Below are 24495 nucleotides of genomic sequence, written 5' to 3'. Positions count from 1 at the left end.
AACATTGCTATGAGGGTAGATACTAAGTACAGTTTTTGCCTATGCGAACTGCATCCAAATAATGTGGATCGAGGAAATAGAGAAATTAAGGTAGTTCAGCATAGAAAATACTTAAAAATATTTTTGGGCTCTTGGTAAACAGTTTCTGATTTAAATTTCTAGCCTTAAGAATGAGTTCGTGGTCACCATTCTGTATTTAAAATATTAATCTAGAATAGATAGTAAAAATGTTTCCTTCTCATCTCTGATTAACAAAGTATGGTGACTAAGTAACGCAACTCATTTGTTGGCTTGAGATAATGGAAGATCCTGGAAATTACCCAAATAGGTTCTTTTCTAGAGAAATAAAGAGTCTTGGAGCTGGAAGAAACCCTACAGATCCATCAGCTGGCCTAATTGAATACTACCATAGACCATGGTGGTGCAGTAGTTAAGTGCTTGGCTGCTAACCGAAAGGTCAGTGGTTCGAACCCACCAGCCACTCCGCAGGAAACCCTGTGGGGCAGTTCTGCTGTGTCCTATAGGGTCGCTATGAGTCGAAATTGACTGGAAGGCAGTGTTTGTTTGTTTGTTTTTATAGACCACTGCTACCAAATTCAACTGAAAGTTAGAAATAGCTATGAATCTGAGTATGACATATAGGCCTGACTTTAAAATGTCCTGACACAAAGATTAATCACTGAGTTTTGAGACCTCACATCTACTTGATCTACTTTGATAACTGAATACAATACCAAGAAATGTATAAGTTAGAACTTGGAAGGGGAGTATTTTTAGTAGATAAATTAGGATATGGGCAATTCTTTCCTTCAGATCAACTCAGAGAGAAGAGGGTCTTTAAGAAAATGGCTTTTGCTTATGCTTTAATTATGCTTTTAATTAGGTTTAGGTCACAATCACCAAGAAGCCACGCTGAAAACAATATGACTTTACACTATAATCCACCTATTTTGCCTAAAGAAATGACAGATGTATCAGTTATGGTTTGTCATATAAATAGTCCTACTGATTTCTACCTTCAGTTGGTAAGTACATAGTGTTCCTTTGAGATGAAGTAAGTTTTTAGATTTTAAGTAGAAATATATAATGGAAGTGAGTACCCAGTATGAATTTTAGTTAGAGCAAACAAACCACAGTCAGCCTTCTATACAATTAAATTCTTTTTTAAATTTTATTGTGGTAAAATTTATGTAACAAAGCATTTGCCATTTTAACAATTTTTAAGTGGGCAATTCAGTGACATTGATTTACATTCACCATATTTTGCAACCATCACCACTGTCCATTTGCAAAAGTTTCTCCTCACCCCAGACAGTGATTCAGTGTGCCTTAAGCGATAACTCCCCACCCTTAACCCTATGGTAACTACAAATAAACTTTGGTCTGTATTTATTTGTCTGCTCTAGAAATTTCATGTAAGTGGGATCCTACAATATTTACCCTTTTGCATCTGACTTATTTTACTCAGCATAATGTTTTCAAGGTTCATCCATGCTGTAGCATTTATCAGAACTGCATTTCTCCTTATGGTTGAATAATATTCCATTGTATGAATATGAAACTCGTTTATCCTTTCTTCTATTGATGACACTTGGGTTGTTTCCACCTTTTGGCTATTGGAAATATTGCTTCAATGAACATTATGTACGAGTATCTGTTTGAGGCCCTGCTTTCAAGTCTTTTGTGTATATGTCTAGGAGTGGAATTGCTGGCTCATATGGTAATTCTACATTTACCTTTTTAAGGAACCGCCAAACTCTTTTCAACAGCAACTGCACCATTTTACATTCCTACCAACAATGGATGAGGGTTCCAATTTATCCACATCTTCACTTGTTGTTGTTATGTGCCGTCGAGTCAGTTCCAATTCATAGCAACCCTGTGTACAACAGAACAAAACACCACCCAGTCCTGTGCCATCCTCACAGTCATTGCTATGTTTGAGCCCATTGTTGCAGCCACTTGTCAGTCCATCTCGTTGAGGATCTTCCTCTTTTTCGCTCATCCTCAACTTTACCGAGCATAATATCCTTCTCTAGGGACTGGTGCGTCCTCATAACACATCCAAAGTACGTGAGACAAATCTTACCATCCTTGCTTCCAGGAACATTCTGGCTGTACTTCTTCCAAGACAGATTTGTTTGTTCTTCTGGCAGTCCATGGTATATTCAACATTCTTCGCCAACACCATAATTCAAAGGCGTCAATTCTCCTTCAGTCTTCCTTATTCGTTGTCCAGCTTTTGCATGCATATGAGGTGATTGAAAACACCGTGCCATGGGTGAGGCGCACCTTTGTCCTCAAACTGACATTTTTGCTTTTTAACACTTTAAGAGGTCTTGTGCAGCAGATTTGCCCAATGCAGTGCGTCGTTTGATTTCTTGACTGCTGTGTCCATGGGCGTTGATTGTGGATCCAAGTAAAATGAAATTCTTCACAACTACAATATTTTCTCTGTTTATCGTGATCCTTGCTAACACTTGTTATTTTCTGTTTTTCTGGTAATAGCCATCTTGTGTTGGGAAGTGGTATCTGAACAACAGTTTTGATTTGCATTTCTCTAATGACTAATGAAGTTGAGTATCTTTTCATGTGCTTACTGGCCATTTGTGTATCTTCTTCGGAGAAATGTCTATGCAAATCTTTTGCCCAATTTTTAATTGGGTTTATCTTTTTGTTGTTGAGTTGTATGTGTTCCTTACATATCCTGGATATTAAACCCTTTTCAGATATATGATTCCCAAATATTTTCTCCCATTCTGTACATTATCTCTTCAATTTCTGATAAAGTCCTCTGATAAACTAAAGTTTTTAATTTTAAAGTCCCTGTTTTAATTACCTAGTGCTGCTGTAACAGAAATACCACAAATGGGTGGCTTTAAAGAAGAGAAATGTATTTTCTCACAGTACAGGAGGCTAGATGTCCAAATTCAGGGCACTAGGTATAGAGGAAGGCTCTCTTTCTCTGTCAGTTCTGGAAGAAGATCTTTGTTTCTTTCTGCTTTTGTAGGTCTGATGTTCCTCACTTCCTTAGCAATATTCATGTGGCATCTATCTTCCCCCGTTTGAGCTTCTTTCTGTGTCTAATCTGCTCCTTTTATACTTCAGGTGATTAGGCTTAGGATACAAACTACAGTGATATGGCCTCGTTAACACAATAAAGAAAACCCTATTTCAAATAGGATTACATCCACATGTTGTAGGGATTAGGATTCCAGTACATATTTTGGAGGGACACAGTTCAATGCATAATAGTTCTGTTTATTTTGCCTATTGTTGCTCATGCTTTTGATGCCATATGTAAGAATCAGTAGTCAAAAACTTAAGATTTTGAAAGTTTACCCCCTATGTTTTCTTCTAAACTTTTTTTTTTTAATTGTGCTTTAGGTGAAGGTTTACAGAGCAAATTGTTGTTTTTATTAGGTGCCGTCGAGTCGATTCCGATTCAGCAACCCTGTGTACAACAGAATGAAACACTGCCCAGTCGTGCACCATCCTCACAGTCATTGCTAAGTTTTGGCCCATTGTTGCAGCCCGTCTGTCAGTCCATCTCATTGAGGGCCTTCCTCTTTTTCGCTTACCCTCAACTTCACCAAGCATGATGTCCTTCTCCAGGGATTGGTCCCTCCTGATAACTTTCCAAAGTATGTGAGACAAAGTATCGCCATCCTTGCTTCTAAGAAGCATTCTGGCTGTACTTCTTCCAAAACAGATTTGTTTGTTCTGGCAATCTATAGTATATTCAGTATTCTTCGCCAACACCATAATTCAAAGGCATCAATTCTTCTTTGGTCTTCTTATTCATTGTCCAGGTTTTGCATGCCTATGAGGTGATTGAAAACACCATGGTTTGGGTAGGGCGCACCTTAGTCCTTAAAGCTTCATCTTTGCTTTTTAACACTTTAAAGAGATCTTTTGCTGCACGTGTGCCCAATGCAATGAGATGTTTGATTCTTGACTGCTGCTTCCATGGGCCTTGATTGTGGATCCAAGTAAAATGAAACCCTTGACAACTTCAGTTTTGTCTCCGTTTATCATGATGTTGCTTATTGGTCCAGTTTTGAGGATTTTTGTTTTATGTTGAGGTGTAATCCATACTGAAGGCTGTAGTCTTTTTTGTTTTATTTTATTGTACTTTAGGTGAAGGTTTACAAAACAAATAGTTTCTCATTAAACAGTCAGTCAGTACACATGTTTTATGACATTGGTTTACAACTCCACTATATGTCAACACTCTCCCTTCTCGACCTTTTTTTTTTTTTTTTGTGAAAGTATATATAGCCAAAGATACACCATTTCAAAAATTTCTACACGCACAATTCAGCAGCATCAATTACGTTCTTCCATTTGTGCTGCTATTCTCACTTTAGATGAAGGCTTACAGAACAAAATAGTTTCTCATTAAGCAGTTAGTACAGATGTTGCCCTATGACAGTGCTGAACATCCCCACTACATGTCAACACTGTCCTTACTCAACCTTGGGTTCCCTATCACCAGCTTTCCTGTCCCCTTCTGCCTTGTAGTCCTTGTCCCTGGACTGCTGTGCCTCATTAGTACCGTTTTGTTTTATGGGGCTGTCCACTCTCTGGCTGAACGGTGGACCTCGGAAGTGACTTCACCGCTGAGTTAAAAGGGTGTCTGGGGGCCATACTCTCAGGGTTTCTCTAGTCTCTTTCAGGCCAGTACATCTGGTCTTTTTTTGTGTGTGTTAGAATTTTGTTCTACATCCTTCTCCAGCTCTGTCTAGAACCCTCTGTTGTGATCCCGGTCAGAGCAGTGAGTGGTGGTAGCTGGGCACCATCTAACAGTAGTGCACTCAGTCTTGTGGAGGCCTTGGTAGCTGTGGTCCATTAGTCCTTTGGACTAATCTTTTCCTTTTATCGTGTTCTCTTCATTCTCCCTTGCTCCTGAAGGGGCGAGACCAGTGGAGTATCTTAGATGGCTGCTCACAGGCTTTTAAGACCCCAGCTGCTACTCACCAAGGTAGAATGTAGAACATTGTCTTCATAAACTGTTTTGCCATTCGAGCTAGATGCTCCCCAAGACCGTGGTCCCCACAGCCCTCCACCCAGCAGTTCAGTCCCTCAGGGAATTTGGATGTGTCTTTGGAGCTTCCATGACCTTTTCTTGTACAAGTTGTGCTGGCTTCCCCAGTATTGTTTACTGTCTCACCTGAAGGCTGTAGTCTTTGATCTTCATCAGTAAGTGCTTCAAGTCCCCTTCACTTCCTGCAAGCAAGGTTGTGTCATCTCCATAACGCAAGTTGTTAATGAGTCTTCCTCCAATCCTGATGCTGGGTTGTTCTGCGTACAGTCCAACTTCTTGGATTATTTGCTCAGCATACAGATTGAATAAGTATGGTGAAAAGGTACAACCTTGATGCCCACCTTTCCTGACTTTAAACCATACGGTATCCCCTTGTTCTGTTGTAACAACTACCTCTTGGTCTAAGTACAGGTTCCTCAGGAGCACAGTGAAGTGTTGTAGAATTTCCATTCCTCGCAGAGTTATCCATAATTTGTTAATGATCCACACAGTCAAATGCCTTTGCGTAGTTAATAAAACACAGGTAAACATCTTTCTGGTATTCTCTGCTTTCAGCCATGATCTGACATAAGCAGTGATCTCTCTTGTTCTGCGTCCTCTTCTGAATCTGGCTTGAATTTCTGACGGTTTACTTTCTCAAACAATTAATACACATATTCTTTTGTAACATTGGTTGCCAACCCTGCAGCGTGCCAACACTCTCCCCTTCTCAACCTTGGGTTCCCCACTTCCAGTCTTCCAGCTTTCCTGTCCCCTCCTACCTTCTAGTCCTTGCCCCTGGGCTGGTGTGCACATTTAGTCTCGTATACATGGTTGAGCTACATGTATTATTGTTTGTTTTATAAGCCTCTCTATTCTTTGGCTGAACCATGAACCTCAGGAGTGACTTCAGTACTGAGCTAAAAGGATATCTGGGACCATACTCTCAGAGTTTCTCTAGTCTCTGTCAGACCGTAAGTCTGATCTTTTCTTATGAGTTTGAATTTTGTTCTGCATTTTTCTCCAGCTCTGTCCAGGACCCTCTGTTTTGATCTCTGTCAGAGCAGTCAGTGGTGGTAGCCAGGCACCATCTAGTTGTGCTGGACTCAGTCTACTGGAAGCTATAGTAGTTGTGTTCCTTTAGTCCTTTGGACTAATCTTTCCCTTGTGTCTTTGGTTTTCTTCATTCTCCCTTGCTCTAGACAGGGTGGGACCAGTAGATGTACCTTAGGTTGCTGCTGACAGGCTTTTAAGACCCCAGATGCTACTCACCAAAGTAGAATGCAGAACATTTTCCTTTTAAACTATGTTATGCCAGTTGAGCTAGATGTCCCCCAAGACCATGGTCCCCAGCCCTCAGCCTAGTAACATGATCCCTGTGGGAGTTTGGATGTGTCTATGAAGCTTCTGTGACTTTGCCTTCATCAAGTTATGCTGGCTTCCCCAGTAGTCTTACCCTTCACCAAAGTTACCACTTATCTATTGTCTAGTTAGTGTTTTTCCCTCCCCACTAATCCCTTTCCCCATAACCATCAAATATTGTTTCTTTCTGTGTGTAAACCTTTTCATAGGTTTTTATAATAGCGATCTCATACAATATTTATCCTTTTCTGATTGACTTATTTCACTCAGCATAATGCCCTCCAGATTCACCCATGTTGTCAAGTGTTTCTCAGATTCATCATTGCTCTTTATCCTTGTGTAGTATTCCACTGTGTGTACGTACCGTAGTTTGTTTATCCATTCATCTGTTGTTGGGCAGTTAGGTTGTTTGCATCTTTTTTTGCTATTGCGAGTAATGCTGCAATGAACATGGGTGTGCGTATGTCTATTCGTGTGACGGCTCTTATTTCTCTAGGGTATATTTCTAAGAGCAGGATTGGTGGATCCTATGATTTTTCTATTTCTCGCTTTTTAAGGAAGTGCCATATCATTTTCCAAAAATGATTGTACCATTTTGATTCCTACCGGCAGTGCATAAAAGTTCCATTCACGCCGCAGTCTCTCCAACATATGTTATATTCTGTTTTTATTTGTGCCAGTATTGCCGGGGTGAGATGGTATCTCATTTTAGTTTTGATTTGCATTTCTCTAATGGCTAGTGATCGCGAGCATTTCCTTATGTGTCTGTTAGCCACCTGGATGTCTTCTTTGGTGAAGTGTCTGTTCATATCCTTTGCCCATTTTTTAATTGTATTATTTGTCTTTTTGTTGTAGAAGTGTTGTATTTTCCTATAGATTTTAGAGATTAGACCTTTGTCATATATGTCATAGCCAAAAATTTTTTCCCAGTCTGTAGTTTCCCTTTACTCTTTGATGAAGTCTTTTGATGAGCATGTTTAATTTTTAGAAGGTCCCAGTTATCTAGCTTATCTTCTGGTGTTTGTGTATTGTTAGTTACACTTTGTATCATATATATATCGTATATTAGGACCTCTAGTGTTGACCTCTTTTTTCTTTCATGATCTTTGCAGTTTTGGTTTTATATTTAGGTCTTTGATCCATTTTGAATTAGTTTTTGTGTATGTTGTGAGATATGGGTTCTGTTTCATTTTTTACAGCTGGCAATCCAGTTCTGGCAGCATCGTTTGTTAAAAAGACTGTCCTTTCCCCATTCAATGGACTTTGGGCCTTTTTCGAAGATCAGGTGACCATCGGTGGATGGGTTTACATCTGAATCCTTAATTCTGTTCCATTGATCAAGTGGCTGTTGTTGTACCAGTACCAGGCTGTTTTGACTACCACAGGTGTATAGTAGGTTTGAGATCAGGTAGTCTGAGGCCTCCTACTTTGTTCTTCTTCAGTAATGCCTTACTTATCCAGGGCCTCTTTCCTTTCCATACAGAGTTAATCATTAGTTTTTTCATCTCGTTAAAGAATGCTGTTGGTATTTGGATCAAGATTGCATTATATTTGTAGATTGCTTTGTGTACAGTTGACATTTTCACAATGTTGAGTCTACCTATCCATGAGCATGGTATGTTTTTCCATTTATGTAGGTGTCTTGGTTTCTTGCAGTAGTGTTTTGTAGTTTTCTTTGTATAGGTCTTTTACGTCCCTGGTTAGATTTATTCCTAAGTATGTTATTTTTTTATGGGCCATTATAGATAGTATTGCTTTCCTGATTTCCTTTTTGTAGTTCTCTTTATTTGTGTATAGGAGTCCAACTGATTTTTGTATGTTGATCGTGTATCCTGCTCCTCTGCTGAATCTTTCTATTAGTTCCAGTAGTTTTTTGGTGGAGTCTTTTGGGTTCTCTCTATATAGTATCATATCATCTGCAAATAGGGATAGTTTTACCCCTTCTTTCCAGTTTCGATGACCTTTCTTTCTTCTTTTTTTCCTTCCCCCTTATTGCTCTAGCTAGGACTTCCAGCACAATGTTAAATAGGAGTGGTGATAAAGGGCATCCTTGTTTTGTTCCTGTTCTCAGGAGGAACATTTTCAGCCTCTCCCAGTTAAGAATGATGTTGGTTGTTGGTTTGCATAGATGCCCTTTATTATATTGAGAAATTTCCCTTCTATTCCTATTTTATTGAGAGTTTTTATCAGGAATGGGTGTTGGACTTTATTGAATGCATTTTCTACATCGATTGAGATGATCTTGTGATTCTTTTGTTTTATTTATGTGCTGGATTACACTGATGGATTTTCTGATGTTGAACCACCTTTGAATACTTGGTATGAATCCCACTTGGCCGGGATGTATTATTATTGTTTTGTTATGATGCTGAATTCTATTGGCTAGAATTTTGTTGAGAATTTTTGCGTCTATATTCGTGAGAGATATTGGTCTGTAACTTTCTTTTTTGTGATGTCTTTGCCTAGTTTTCGTATCCTTTCCTTTTCTGTGTTCTGAAATAGTTTGAGTAGTACTGGTGCAAGCTCTTCTCTGAATGTTTGGTAGAATTCTCCAGTGAAGCCATCTGGGCCAGAACTTTTTTGGTTGGGAGTTTTTTTATTACCTTTTCAATTTCTTCTCTTTTTGTGAGTCTGTTCAGATTTTCTATCTCAGTTTTTGTTAGTTTAGGTAGGTAGTGTGTTTCTAGAAATTTGTCCATTTCCTCTAGGTTTTCAAATGTGTTGGAGTACGGTTTTCCATATTTTTTATTTCAGTTGGGTCTTTTGTCCCCCATTTCGTTTCTTATTTGGGTTATTTGCTTCCTCTCCTGTTTTTCTTTTGTCAGTTTCACCAGTGGTTTCTCTATTTTGTTCATCCTTTCAAGGAAGCAACTTTTGGTTTTGTTGATTTTTTCTATTGTTTTTCTATTCTCTATTTCATTTATTTCTACCTAATCTTTATTATTTCCTTTCTTCTGGTGGCTGTGATCTTCTTTTGCTGTTCTTTTTCTATTGGTTTGACTTGTATACCTAACATTTTTATTTTGACCCCTTATTCTTTTTTGATGTATGCAATTTTTCTATAAATTGACCTCTGAACACTGCCTTTGCTGTGTCTGAAACGTTTTGGTACGATGTGTTTTCATTCTCATTTGATCCTAGGAATTTTTTCCTTCCGTCTTCGATTTCTTCTACTACCCAGTGGTTTTTAAGCTAGGTGTTAATTCAGTTTCCATGTATTCTGGTTTTTTTTTTTTCCTTACTCTTCTTGTTATTAATTTTTACTTTTATGGCAGTGTGATCAGGGAAGATGCTTTGTATTATCTCGTGTTTTGAATTTTGTTGAGGGTTGCTTTCTGGCCTAAGATGTGGTCTGTTTTGGTGAATGTTCTGTGTCCATTGGAAAAGAATGTATACTTTGCTGCTGTTGTGTGGAGTGTTCTATATATGTCTCTGAGGTTGAGTTGGTTGATTGTGGTGTTTAGATCTTCAGTATCTTTATTGAGTTTCTTTCTAGATGTTCTGTCCTTTACTGAGAGTGGTGTGTTGAAGTCTCCTACTATTATTGTGGAACCGTCCATTTCTTTTTTCATTTCTGTTAGTTTGTTTTCTGTATTTTGGAGCCCTGTCGTTGGGTGCATACATATTTATTATGGTAGTGTCTTCATGGTGAATTCTCCCTTAAATAAGTATTTATTATCTTCATCTTTTGTGGTGGATTTTGTCTTCAAAGTCTGTTTTATCTGAGATTAGTATTGCCACTCCTGCTCTTCTTTTATTGCTGTTTGTATCATATATTTTTTCTATCCTCTGATTTTATAAATATATTTATGTCTGTGTATCTAAGGTGTGTCTCTTGTAGACAACATATTGGTGGGTCATGTCTTTTTAATCCATTCTGTCACTCTCTGGCTCTTTCTGAGTGCATTTAAGCCATTTATGTGTGATTATCGATAGGTGTGAGTTTGTTACTGTCATTTTGTAGTTTTGTTTTTTTTTTGTAGCGCTGACATTTTCTTTGCTCCTCTTACTCTCTCTCCTGTGTTGAGTTCTGACTGTGGATTTTCTTTTGGATTTCTTTCATTTTTGTAAATTTTGTGTTTACTGAGACTTTATGTTTTCCTTCTTTATTTTGATGAGTAGGTTTGTTAGCTTTCTTTGTGGTTACCTGGAAATTTACCCATATCTTCTTAAGTTTGAACCAGTCTTTTATCACTTGATATCACCTTGACTTCTCCATTTGAAAGTTCTATACCTACACCATTTACTCCCTCTTTTACTGTTCTGATTTGTTGTCATTTATAGATTGACGTCTCTGGTTCCCTGTTGTAAATCTTTTAGTTTTGTTTTATCCTTGAGAGATCATTACCTAGATTGGTATCTGGCTGATGCGTCCAGTGCCCTAGATTTCAGTTGTTGTCTGAGGTTGTTTGTTCTGTAACCAAAGGTGTCTTAGTCATCTAGTGCTGCTATAACAGAAATACCACAAGTGGATGGTTTTAACAAAGAGAAGTTTATTTTCTCACAGTTAAAGTAGGCTAAAAGTCGAAATTCAGGGCATCAGCTCCAGGGCAAGGCTTTCTCTCTCTGTCGGCCTTCTCATCAGTGTTCCCCCGGACTAGGACCTTCTATGCCCAGGGACCCCGGTCCAAAGGATGCAGTCTGCTCCCGGAACTGCTTTCTTGATGGTATGAGGTCCCCCTGTCTCACTGCTTACTTTTGTCTTTTATATCTCAAGAGATTGCCTCAGGACACAATCCAGTCTTGTAAATTGAGTCCTGCCTTACTAACACAACTGCCACCCATCCTCCCTCATTAACATCATAGAGGCAGGATTTTCAGCATACAGGAAAATCACACAGTACCAGGAATCATGGCCCAGCCAAATAGACACATACATTTTTTGGGGGACATAATTCAATCCATGACAAAAGGACTCCCTTTAATAATTCTTGTAAATTTGGTTTGGTTTTTACATATTCCCTTAATTTCTGTTTATCTGGAAATGTCCTAATTTCACCATCATATTTGAGCGAGAGTTTTGTAGAATGCATTTTTCTTGGTTGACAATTTTTTTTCAAGGTTTTATATATGTCATCCCATTGCCTTCTTGTCTTCATGGTTTCTGAGTAATCAGAGCTTAGTCTTATTGTTTCCCCTTTGTACATGACTTTTCATTTTTCTAGAGCTGCTCTCAGGATTCTTTCTTTTTTTTTATTTTTCCTCAAAGTGGTATCTAAGTATTTATCATCCATTTCGCTGATCTTGTCTTCTGTTTTTTCAAATTTGCTCCTAAAACCTTCTGTTGCATTGCCCATTTCTGTAATCTTGTTGTTTATCTTTTGGATTTCTAATTGCTGTTTTCTGTGATTTCTAATACTTTATTTATTTTGACATTTTGTTCCTGGATTAGTTTCCTGAATTCTTCCATTACTTTATCTGTGATTTCCCTGATTTTGTCTGTATCTTCCATGATTTTGTCTATTTTTTCCTTAGTTTTGTCTATGTTTTCCTTCATCTCTTTCCTAATCTCTTGGGGAGCCCTTAATACTGAATTCCCTATCAGGTAGTTCTAGTGCCTTTTCTTCTACTGGAAGTCATCTGGTATTTCATTTGGTTGCTTACTGGAGCCATCCTGTCCTTTTTTATATATGTTTTTATATTATGTGCTGTCTCGGAGACATTCAGGAATTATTTTCTTCGTTTATTGATTCTAGGTTTGTTTGTTTTGTCATGCTTTTTTGTTTTATTTGGTTATGTCTGGGCAGGTAGGCTGGGTGTGTTTTGTTGCTTGCTCTTCTGTGGGCAGAATACTTCTCACCACCTTGTCCAGTTTGGCAGGGCCATTCTGTCATGTATGGTGCAGCTGGACAGGTCCAGCTAGGGGGAGGGTGGGTATGGGTCTTTTGCAGCATGAACGGGGGCTTGCTGGGTGGGGCCAGGGGGTGGCACAGGGCGGGGTCCAGGAGTTCACACTAGTGCCACTCGGGGGCACAGTGATTGGCTCGTGGTGTAGATAAGTTGGTGGAAAGGAAGAGGATGTGATGTGTGGAGCTAAGTGGGAGAGAGAAAGAGGAGCAAAAAAAAAAAAAAATGAAGAAAAAAATAGCAGCACACTGGGAGTCGGCAGGTCAGGATATGGCAGACCCAGGGAGGCCATTTCCTGGTGGCTGTCTAGCCAAGTGGTGTAGCACAGTCCATTGAGATGGGGTGGGGACAGCACACGGGGTGAGGTGTGCAGCAGAAAGGAAAGGAAGGGAGAGAAAAGAAACAAACAAAAAAAAGTGACGCTGAGAGAGCCAGCCAGCGACAGTGGCACAGACCCAGGGTGACCATGTGCCAGTGGCTGTTTAGCCAGTTGATGGAGCACAGCCTATTGAGAAGGGGCAAGGGTGGTGCATGGGGCTAGGTGGGTGGGAGAAAAGAAAGGAAGGAAGAGAGAGAGAGAGATGAAACAAAAAAAAACAAAAACACAGTAACAGAAGTATATATATATATGTGTGTGTATGTGTATGTATATGTGTATAAGTATATGTATATATATGTATATGTACGTATATATATGCGTGTATATGTGTACACACACACATGGTGCTGGGGGAACCGGCCATTTGGGGTGGGGCGAACCCAGGGCAGCAGTTAGCCAGTATTTCTCTCGCTGAGCAACTGTGGCCCACTGGAAAGTGGCAGAGTCAGCATACAGGGCAGAAAGGGAAAGAGTGGGAAAGTGTGTATCCCTGGTTACTGGATGCTCTGTCTCCTGGTGGGAGCTCTGTAAGGTTGCCTCCCCATACTCCCTGTCCAGGGTTCTTGGTGGTTATGGTCGAAGGTGGCAAATCCATTCTGCGTTAGCTGGCAGTAGACCTCCATTCTGTAGCTCTTCTTGTTCTCTGTTCTCTGTCAGTTTCTTCTTCCATTCAGTGCTTGGTCAAGTTCTTTATCCCTTCATTTGATGCTCAGGTTTCCAGGATTGGTGTTTGTATCTGTTTTGCTTAGTTTTTCAGGTCTTTGCTGCAGAGGGAGGGACAACATGGTGCTTCTGTCTATAGCACCATGTTGGCCCTGCCTCCTGTAAAAGTTTTACAGTTTTAGTTCTTATGTTTAGCCTTCAATCCACTTTGAATTAATTTTTATATATGGTGTGAGGAAAGGGTCCAACTTCATTCTTTTGCATGTGGCACTCCAGTTGTCCCAGCACATTAACTGAAAAGACTGTGCTTTCCTCTTAATAGATTTGGCACCTTTGTTGAAAATCAGTTAACCATAGACGTATGGGTTTATTTCTGGACTCCCATGTGTATTCCCTTGGTTTATATGTCTCACATTATACCAGTACCATTTTGTTTTGATTACTGTAACTTTATAGTACATTTTGAATTCAGGAAGTACAAGTTTTCCTACTTCATTCTTCTTTTTCAAGGTTGCTTTGAATACTCTTGGTCCCTTGTAATTCCATATGAATTTGAGGATTGGTTTTTTTTATTTCTACAAAAAGGAAATGTTAGTGATTTTTGATAGGAATAGCACTGAATCTGTAGAATTTTTTAGGTAGTATTGACACCTTAACAATATTAAGTCCTTCAATCCATGAACAGGCAGTATCTTTCAGTTTATTTAGGTCTTCTTTAATTTCTGTCAGCAATATTTTATAGTTTTCAGTGAAGAAGTATTTCACCTCCTTAGTTAAATTTATTCCTAGGTGTTTTATTCTTTTAGATGCTATTGAAAATGGAATTTTTTTATATTTCCTTTCCAGATTCTTCACTACTGGTATATAGAAACCCAACTGATTTTTGTGTGCTCGCCTTAAACCCTATAACTTTGCTGAATTCATGTATTAGCTCTAGTAGCTTTTTTAGGAGCCCTGGTGGTGCAGTGGTTAAGAACTCGACTGCTAACCGAAAGGTCAGCAGTTCGTATCCACCAGCCGCTCCTTGGAAACCCTATGAGGCAGTTCTACTCTGTGTTATAGGATCACTATGAGTCAGAATCAAGTTGACGGCAACGAGTAGTAGCTCTCATGGATTCTTCAGGGGAAAAATATACATACACACACACATATTTGGGAATATATATGTATATATTTGTGTGTATATATATGTATACATACACATATTTGGGAATATATATAAATCGGAAAGAAGAAAAAATACTATATTTGCATACACATATTTGTTTCTTCTCTGATTAGATACCTTTTATTTCTTTTTCTTACCTAATTTCTCTGGGTAAAACTTACAGTACAGAGTTGAATAGCAGTAGTGAGAGGAGACATCTTTGTCTTGTTCTTGATTTTAGCGGGGAAAGCTTGTAGTCTTCTACTATTGAGCATGATGGTAACTGTGAGTTTTTCATAAGTGCCCTTTATTATGTTGAGGAATTTCCCTTCTACTCCTAGTTTATGGAGTGATTTTATCATGAAAGGGTATTGGATTTTGTCAAATGCCTTTTCTGCATCAATTGAGATGATTGCGTGGTTCTTTTTTTCTGCGCTTTAGTTGAAAGTTTACAACACAGGTTAGTTTCTCATTCAAAAATTTATGCACAAATTTGTGACATTGGTTGCAATCCTCACAATGTGTCAGCGCTCTCCCCCTTCCCTCCTTGGGTTCCCCACATCAATTCGTCCAGTTTGCCTGTCCCTTCCTGACTTCTCCCCTTTGCTTTTGGGCAGGTGTTGCCCATTTGATCTCATATACTTGATTGAACAAAGAAGCACATTCCTCATATGTGTTATTATTTGTTTCATAGGCCTGTCTGATCTTTGGCTGAAAGGTGGACTTCGGGAGTGGCTTCAGTTCAGAGTTAGTGATATGTCCATGGTCCATAGTTTCGAGGGTTCCTCCAGTCTCTATCAGACCAATATCTGTGGTCTTTTTTTGTGAATTTGAATTTTGTTCCACATTTTTCTCCTGCTCTGTCTGGGGCCCTCTATTATGTTTCCTGACAGAGTAGTCAGTGGTGGTAGCTGGGCACCATCTAGTTCTTCCGGGCTTACGCTGGTGAAGGCTGTGGTTCATATGTTCTGTTAGTCCTTTGGGCTAATATTTTCCTTGTGCCTTTGGTTTTCTTCATTCTCCTTTGCTCCAGATAGGATGGGAGCAATAGATGTATCTTGATCATGTGGTTCTTTTCCTTCATTTTATTAATGTGGTATATTACATTAACTGATTTTCTTCTGTTGAACCAACAGATTTATCCTGGGATAAATCTCACTTGGTCATGGTTTATAATCCTTTTAATATGCTGTTGAATTCAATTTCCTAATATTTTATTGAGGCTTTTTGCATCTGTACTCATAAAGGATATTGGTCTATAGTTTTCTTATGGTGCCTTTGTCTGGGTTTGAATGAGGGTAATGCTGGCCTCATGGAATGAGTTAGGAAGTGTTCCTTCTCTTCCATTTTGTGGGAGAGTTTAAGAATGATTGGCGTCATTTCTTTTTTAAATGTTTGGTAGACTTCCCCAGTGAGGCCATCTGGTGCTGAACTTTTCTTTGTCGGGAGGCTTTTGATTACTGATGAATCTCTTCACTTTTTATGGGTCTGTTGAGATTTTCTATTTCTTTTTGAGTCAGTTTAGGTAGTTTATGTGTTCCTAGGAATTTGTCCATTTCATCTACATTATCTAATTTGTTAGTGTACAGTTGTTCATAGTATTCTCTTACGATCCTTTTCATTTCTGTAGGGTCAGCAGTAGTGTCTTCAGTTTCATTTCTTATTTTATTTATTTGCATCTTCTTTTTTGTTTAGCTAGAAGTTTGTCGATTTTTTGATCTTTTAGAAATACCAACTTCTAGTTTTATTCATTCTATTGTTTTTCTATTCTCTCTCTCTGCTCTGATCTTTGTTATTTACTTCTAATATCTTTGGACTTAATTTTCTCTTCTTTTTCTAGTTCCTCAAGTTGTAAAGTTAGGTTGTTAATTTTAGATCTTTCTTCTTTTTAATGTAGGCATTTACTGCTATAAATTTCCCTCTGAGCGCTGCCTTCGCTACACCGCATAAGTTTTGCTATGTTGTGCTTTCATTTTCATTTGTCTCTGTATTTTCTGATTTCCATTTTGTTTTCTTTGACCCATTGGTTGTTTAAGGTTGTGTCATTTAATTTTCAGTAATTGTGTAATTTCCAGTCTTCTTTCTGTTATTGATTTCCAGTTTCATTCCATTGTGGTCAGAGAAGATACTTTTTAGAATTCAGTCTTCCCTTTAAATTTATTGAGACTTGTTTTATGACCTAGTCTATAGTCTATCCTTGAGAATGATCTGTATGCACTAGAGAAGAATGTTTATCGGATTATGTTGGGTGGAGTATTCTGTATGTTACTGTTCAGTTGAGTTGGTTTATAGTGTTATTCAGATCCTCTGTTTTCTTCTTGATCTTCTTTCTAGATGTTCTATCCATTATTGAAAGTGTACACTTAGATTTCTTAGTAGCTGCAGCTTTAACGAAGAAATTCACATAATTTATGGCAATTTGAAAGAATACTTTATCTTTGCAAGTGAAATATAGATGGATAGAACAATGAAGGATAGCTAATGTATGCATGTTTTTCTTACTAAGGAAAATGTTTTTAACTGTACTTTAGATGAAGTTTACAGAGAAAATTAGTTCCTCATTAAACAGTTAATACACTTACTGTTTCGTGACATTGATTGCCAACCCCACAACACATCACCACTCTCCCCCTCTTGACCTTGCATTCCCCGTTACCAGCTTCCCTGTCCGCTCCTGCCTCCTCGTCCCTGCCCCTGAGCTGTGTGCCCATTTAGTCTCATTTTGTTTTATGGGCCTGTCTAATCTTTGGCTGAAGGGTGAACCTCAGGAGTGACTTCAGTACTGAGTTAAAAGGGTGTCTGGGGGCCATACTCTAGGGGTTTCTCCAGTCTCTGTCAGACCAGTAAGTCTGGTCTTCTTTTGTGAGTTAGAATTTTGTTGTACATTTTTCTCCAGCTCTGTCCAGGACCCTCTATTGTGATCCCTGTCAGAGCGGTCGGTGGTGGTAGGTAGGCACATCTAGTTGTGCTGGACTCAGTCTGGTGGAGGCTGTGGTAGTTGTGTTCCGTTAGTCCTTTGGACTAATCTTTCCCTTCTGTCTTTGGTTTTCTTCACTCTCCCTTGCTCCAGACAGGGTGGGAGCAGTGGAGTATCTTAGATGGCTGCTTGCAGACTTTTAAGACTCCAGACGCTACTCACCAAAGTAGGATGCAGAACATTTTCTTTATAAACTGTGTTATGCCAATTGAGCTAGATGTCCCCCGAGACCATGGTCCCCAGCCCTCAGCCCAGTAATTCTGTCCCTCAGGGTGTTTGGATGTGTCTATGGAGGTACTAAGGAAAATATTTTAAATAGGATGTTTTCCTTTGCTACTTTCTGAAATCCAGAGAATAGGAAAGGGTATAGAGCTGGCAAATCAAAATGTAATCATAAAACCAGTTTTTCTGACCACACGCATCTGAGAATGTACTGATGATTACTAGGTAGTTTTCTGAAATTGAACACCAAACATAATCGGAGTAAGTGCATTACATTTTAAATTTTGGATGTGTGACTTATGTGTTCGTTTAGGTAGCTGAAACAATAATAGTTAATCCTCATGGGCCTCCTTATCTGCGTTAGTGTTTTATATGAATTAACTCATTCTTAATGTCTTAAGGCCCTAATGCTCATTAACATGTATTAACTCATTAAACTTCACAGTTATCCTATGAGAAAGATACTACTATCTCCATTTAAACCTGGAAACTATAACCACAAGGATTAAGTATCTTGCCTAAATTCACACAGCTATGAAATGGTGGATCCAAGGTTGAACTGGACAATGTAGCTTCAGAACCTGTAGTTTAACTGCTAACGCTGTGCTATATTGCCTTCCCCAGATTAGTTGTGGAAATAGCAACTTTAAATGAGGCAACTTAAAGTCAGGACTTGCATTTATTTCCTTTGTTGAATTTGTAAATGTTCACTTTAACTAAGCTATTAATGGAAGAATATGAGTAAAATCTACTTAGAAAATAAAAGTTTAGAAAATTAAAAGTAAAAAAAAACCAAACCCAAACCCATTGCTGTCAAGTCGATTCTGACTCATAGTGACCCTATAGGGCAGAGTAGAACTGCCCCATAGGGTTTCCAAGGAGCAGCTGGTGGATTCAAACTGCTGAACTTTTGGTTAGCAGCAGAGCTCTTAGCCACTGTGCCACCAGGGCTCCAGTTAAAAGTAAAGGAGGGTTTAAAATAATTTAAATAAAATAACAAGACAGAGATTCAGAAGAATTCCACTTCCATTATATTCACAAAAGAAAAAAGCTCTTTTGCCATGTGATGAGATGATGTCTTAATTATCTAGTGCTGCTGTAACAGAAATACCACAAGTGGATGGCTTTAACAAAGAGAAGTTTATTCTCTCACAATTCAGTAGGCTACAAGTCTAAATTCAGGATGTCAGCTTCAGGGGAAGACTTTCTCTGTTGTCAGCTCTGGGGGAAGGTCCTTGTCATCAGTCTTCCTTGGTCTGGGAGCATCTCAGCACAGGAACCTCAGGTCCAAAGGACACGCCCTGCTCCTGGCGCTGATTTCTTGGTGGTATGAGCTCCCCAACTCTCTGCTTGCTTCCCTTTCCTTTTATATCTTGCAAGAAATAAACGATGGTGCAGGCTACACCCCAGGGAAGCTCCCTTTACATTGGATCAGAGATGTGACCTTAGTAAGGGTGTTATAATCCCACCCGAATCCTCTTTAACATAAAATTACAATCACAGAATGGAGGACAACTACACAATACTGGGAATCATGGCCCAGCCAAATTGATACACACATTTTTGGGGGACATAATTCAATCCATGAGAGATTTTAAGAATTGATGTTAAGAGAAATAATCAAGCGTGCATCTTGTCTTTTTTAAGAATTATATTTTAAGGTAACCCAATAGCCCCATTTAATAAGGGAAAACTCAGTTTTATACAAAAATGCAGTCATTTCACAAACCTTCCTAAACCCTACTAAAATTACTGGTTTAAAGAAGAATTATCAATTCGCTTTACAACCATTAGATGGATGGTTCATGGGAAACTGGATATTCATATAATGCCAAAATAGCAACACATGAATTACTTGGTGGCCACAGTAGAAAAACGTAAGTGTCCAGTAAAGGGATCAGAATCATCACCCAAATCCAGAAGTGAATCTTAGCACTTAACTATTAATGAGTCAACAAGTGTTATATATTCTGATGTGTTACAACCTGAAGTATACAGAATCATTTATGATGTATTCTAGCCAAAAATGTTTAACTTGAATCCCTCAAATCTTTAGATACAACTTTCAGCTTTTGGGGAATATAGGAGATAAACCCTATTCAGTAGAGGAGTAAGCTAAATGTCAGCATGAGGACATAAGGACATAGATCCAAGAAAATAGGGAATTCTGCAGAAAAATAACTGAGTCTTTTCAACAAGATAACTATGCTACGTTAAAAAAGATTCATGGCAAATAATAATCAATGTAATGTGTAGTCGTGAAATCAATACTAATTTGAGTCAGGGAAATTGAAATATGATGAAGTACTGCTAAGAATACTTACTGAAATAGAAAAAGTGAGAATTGATAGAAAAATACAGGTTATTAAAATGGTATGTATTGCATGGTCTCATTTTGGTAAAAAAACAAAAGTATGTGGTGTATGTGTAATAGAAAAAGATTTAGATGGATATGCACTAGGAATATGATTTTATTTTTGTTGTGCCTGTGTATGCTAATTTTATATACTGCTTTTGTAATAAAATATTTAAAAATAAACAACACAGTTGGTAAGTTTATGTGTAATTCCAGTTCTAATGTTTGATTCTTTTGTAAGTGCCTGTAATACATGCGGCATTTAAATTTTAAGTTTCTATACAACTACAGTACTCTATTCCTTTATTTCTTAGATAGAGAGCCTGGATTTTTTGTTTCTGTTAAAGACAATGGAGGAATTCTATAAAAGTGAAGATGGGGAAAATCTGGAAATCCTCTGTCCAGTTCAAGGTCAAGCCTGTGTAGCTAAATTTGAAGATGGAGTTTGGTACCGAGCAAAAGTCATTGGTAGGAAAGTACACACTTTCTACAGGGAAACATGACACTTAAAGTCTAATAACATATCATTTGAATTGGTACAAATTAAATCTTGGATGTGGTATTATCTGATCTTAGCATTTTGCTCCATTATCTAAGTTTAGAACGTTAGAGAGAATGTTGGGAGGTGAAGTTCTGGCTCCTTAGAAGTTGTTTGACATGACTAACTTATTAGCAATAGTAAACCATTGAGAATCTAATTGTAAAAGTGAGAGATAGTATAAAACAGCAAAAGTTAATTACTAAAAATTGATGACCTGTCACTTTATATTGACTACTCATGTTTGCCCCATGCTATTTTGTTTGTCAAGGTACACACTGAAGATAACAATCTTTTGTGTCCTCTCAGCTTTCCTTTTGACTTAATATAGTCAACTTTCTTGGAAATTATTTACCAAACTGTTAGTTTAGTCAGTATCTTTCTCTATGTTTTCTGCATCCCCCTTAAGTAATTGAATTCAATTTAAAAAAATAATGGCATCCAAAAATAATAGTAATAATGGCATCCTGGGCAGAGAGGAGGTGAAATTGGAGACAGATGGTTTATGAAAATGGTAGTACTGAAAACACAAATAGGAACGTTTATGATTATTCCTCTGGCGTTGGCTAATAGAGAACAATTCAGTGCAGGTAATGCATCACTCTTAGAATCTGCCGCATACCAGGCCTTTGAGGTTTCAGAAGTTAGGTATACCTAACTATGTTCCTTTTAAATGCTTTCTAGTTTGTAAATACATACTTTTTAATAAAAATGGTGAAGTTAGATGTTATTTTTAGTTTACTTTAACCCTGTTTAAAAATGTTTTTTCATGACTAAAATAATCTAAAATATTTACCATTTGTTCTTAATATATAGCCAGTTCTGTATCTTGTATCAAAACTATTTAGTCTTCCTCCCGACATTTTCTATCCTTCATTTGTTATCACTGATTTTTAATTCCCTTAGTGGAAAATTCTTCAAATGTGGGTCTTGTGAAGATACCACTTCCAATTTTGGTAAATATCTATGTAGCAAACAAAAGACATTTTTCATGACTCTAAGGACTTTGCAGCTGCTTTTCAAATTAGAGGATTATTGGCTTCAAAACTTTTTATTAACTGTCCAATGGACAGTAAGGCCTCTGAATTCTTTAAGTAGTGACATTTAGGGAGAATACAGTTTTCATGGTGACTTTTGAAGTACTAATAGAAAAAGACATGCATGACTCACTTGGCCTAACTTCCACCTTGAAGATCACACCTGGTTTGGTGAATGGTAACTTTTTGTTTGTTTTGGTTTGTAATGTCTGCCTTGCTTTTTGAAAAGTTAAACAGTGCTGAAACGCTTACACACAACACACACATGTACACGCTGACACTCACACTCACACACAGTCTCCCTCTCCTTACCTCTCTATCTCCCATTCCTTCCATTCCCCAAAGGCAATTGCTTCCACTTCTTTTGGCTGTTTCTTTTGGTATATATTTATGTTACTTCTTCTAAATAGTATATGCTACTTCAATTTTAGATAATAGCTATTGACTACTTATTATGATAGGTAACAATTTTAGATCTCATAAAGCCCTTTTGTCCTCCCCTTTCCCTGTATATAGTTGAATCACAATTTTTATTAGATTATTATTCTCTGTAAATATTTTCGCTGCTAAGCTATTATAAAGTATGCTTTGTTTAATTCTGAGTTAATAATTTTCTCAGTATTTCATGTGCTTCATTTTCTTTGAACTTATGGCTACATTTTTCTGTTAGTTCAAAACCATTTTCTACATAACTAGACTTTTCACATAATCTTAGTTCTATTTTTAACTTTTTTTTTTAACATGAAAACGTCCTCTGTCTTCTGCTCCAGTTGGGTTGTGTTACCTCTAGGCTTACTACACATTCGTTATTCTGCAAATTTATTTCACTTGACAGTACACTTCATTGTTCTCCTGTGTTGGATTTATTTTTTCCTGGATCCTGTATTTACATCTTCAGTTTACTGCCTTATTTTGGTGGAGCCATCTTCCAGTATTCCCCCAGGAGGAATTTTTTTTTAATTGTGGTAAAATGTGTATAACTAATATGTTGCCATTTAACCGTTTCTAAGTGTACAATTCAGTGACATTACATTCACCATATTGTACAAACATCCCTGCTATTTCCAAAAGTTCTCATCACCCCAAAAAGAAACTCATTGCCCCTTAAGCAAAAAAAAAAGAAAACCAATTGCTGTCAAGTTGATTTTAACTCATAGTGACCCTGTAGCATAGAGTAGGACTGTCCCATAGGGTATCCAGTGAGTGGCTGGTGGATTTGAACTGCCAACCTTTTGGTTAGCAGCCGAGCTCTTAACTATTGCACTAATAGGGCTCCACCCCTTAAGCAATAACTCCCATTTCCTCCTCCCCCCTAGCCCTGGCAACTTTGATCTCTATGTATTTGCCTATTCTAGATATTTCATTTAAGTGGAATTGTACGCTTTTTTTGTATCTGAATTATTTTACTCAGCATAATGTTTTTAAGGTTCATCTATGTTATTGCATGAATCAAAACTTCATTTCTCTTTATGGCTAAATAATACTCCATTGTATGGATATAGCACATCTGTCCGTTCATCTGTTGGTGGACACTTGTGTTGTTTCTACTTTTTGGCTACTGTGAATAATGCTGCAATGAATATTGGTGTGCAAGTGTCTGTTTGAGTTGCTGCTTTCAATTCTTTGAGGTATATACTTAGAGGTGGATTGCTGGATTATAATGTCATTCCATGTTTAACTTTTTTTTTTGAATTTTTTTTATAATTTATTTTACTTTTGTAGTTGTTGAAAATACACACAGCAAAACATACACCAGTTCAGCAGTTTCTGCATGTACAGTTCAGTGACATTGATTACATTCTTCTAGTTGTGCAACCATTCTTACCCTCCTTTTCTGAGTTGTTCCTCCCCTAGTAACATAAACTCGCTGCCCCCTAAGGTTCCATTCTAATTTTTGAGTTGTTGTCATCAATTTGATCTCATAATAGATAGTTCTTAAAAGAGCATAAGGCTCAAGGCAGGCATTCTTTACTAGTTAAGCTAAACTATTGTTTGGTTTTAAGAAGACTTCAGGGCATATTTTTGGTTTAAGGTTTAAAGATTATCTCAGGGCAGTAGTTTCAGGGGTTCATCCAGCCTTCATGGCTCCAGAAAGTCTGGAGTCCATGAGAATTTGAAGTTATGTTCTGCATTTTCCCCCTTTTGATCAGAATTCTTCTATAGAATCTTCGATCAAAATGTTCAGTAATGGTAGCCGAATACCAGTTATTCTGGTCTCATGGCAGAGAAAGCAGTTGTTCATGGAGGCAATTAGCCACGTATCCATTTCCTCCTCTTATTCCTGAGCCTCCTTCTTCCTGTGTTGCTCCAGGTGAATAGAGACCAATTGTTGTGTCTTGGATTGCTGCTTGCAAGCTTTTAAGACCCCAGGTACTATGCAACAAACTAGGAGGTAGACCAGAAGCACTTAACACATTAGGCCAATTAACTGGGATTTCGCATGAAACCAAGACCCTAATCCATGTTTAACTTTTTGAGGAACCGCCAAACTATTTTCCGCAGCAGCTACACCATTTTACATTCTCACCAGCAGTGGATAAAGGATAGAGTTTCTCCACATTCTCACCAGCACTGGTTATTTCCCATTTTTCTGATTAATAGTCATCCTAGTAGGTGTGAAATGATATCTCACTGTGGTTTGATTTGCACTTCCCAAATAGGTAATGAAGGAGCCCTGGTAGCATAACTTTTAAGTGTTGGGCTGCTAACCTAAAGGTTGGCAGTTCAAACCCACCCAGCAGCTCCACAGGATAAATATCTTTGAATCTGCTCCCATAAAGATTACAGCCTAGGAAACCCTGTGGGGCAGTTCTGCTTTGTCACATGGGATCACTATGAGTCAGAATCAACTTGACAGCAGTAGGTTTGTTTTTTTGGATTTTGGAGAAATGTCTATTCAAGTCTTTTGCCATTTTTTTTTTAATTTTAATGTATTTATTTT

The 24495-nt window shown here is 38.0% G+C and overlaps 1 protein-coding gene across 1 annotated transcript in view; it reads left to right on the top strand.

Moving 5' to 3' along the window:
* RNF17 (ring finger protein 17) overlaps positions 1 to 24495 on the top strand; it is a 210627-nt gene that overhangs the window by 41880 nt on the left and 144252 nt on the right. The window contains exons 15-16 of the mRNA XM_023724829.1: positions 884 to 1025; positions 20294 to 20447. Of these exons, the coding sequence (XP_023580597.1) occupies positions 884 to 1025; positions 20294 to 20447 (296 nt within the window). The remainder of the gene's footprint in view (positions 1 to 883; positions 1026 to 20293; positions 20448 to 24495) is intronic.

The sequence above is a fragment of the Trichechus manatus genome, unplaced genomic scaffold (genome assembly GCF_000243295.1).
Source record: "Trichechus manatus latirostris isolate Lorelei unplaced genomic scaffold, TriManLat1.0 scaffold00264, whole genome shotgun sequence".
NCBI lineage: Eukaryota > Metazoa > Chordata > Mammalia > Sirenia > Trichechidae > Trichechus > Trichechus manatus.
This window is presented reverse-complemented; position numbering and strand designations above follow the sequence as displayed.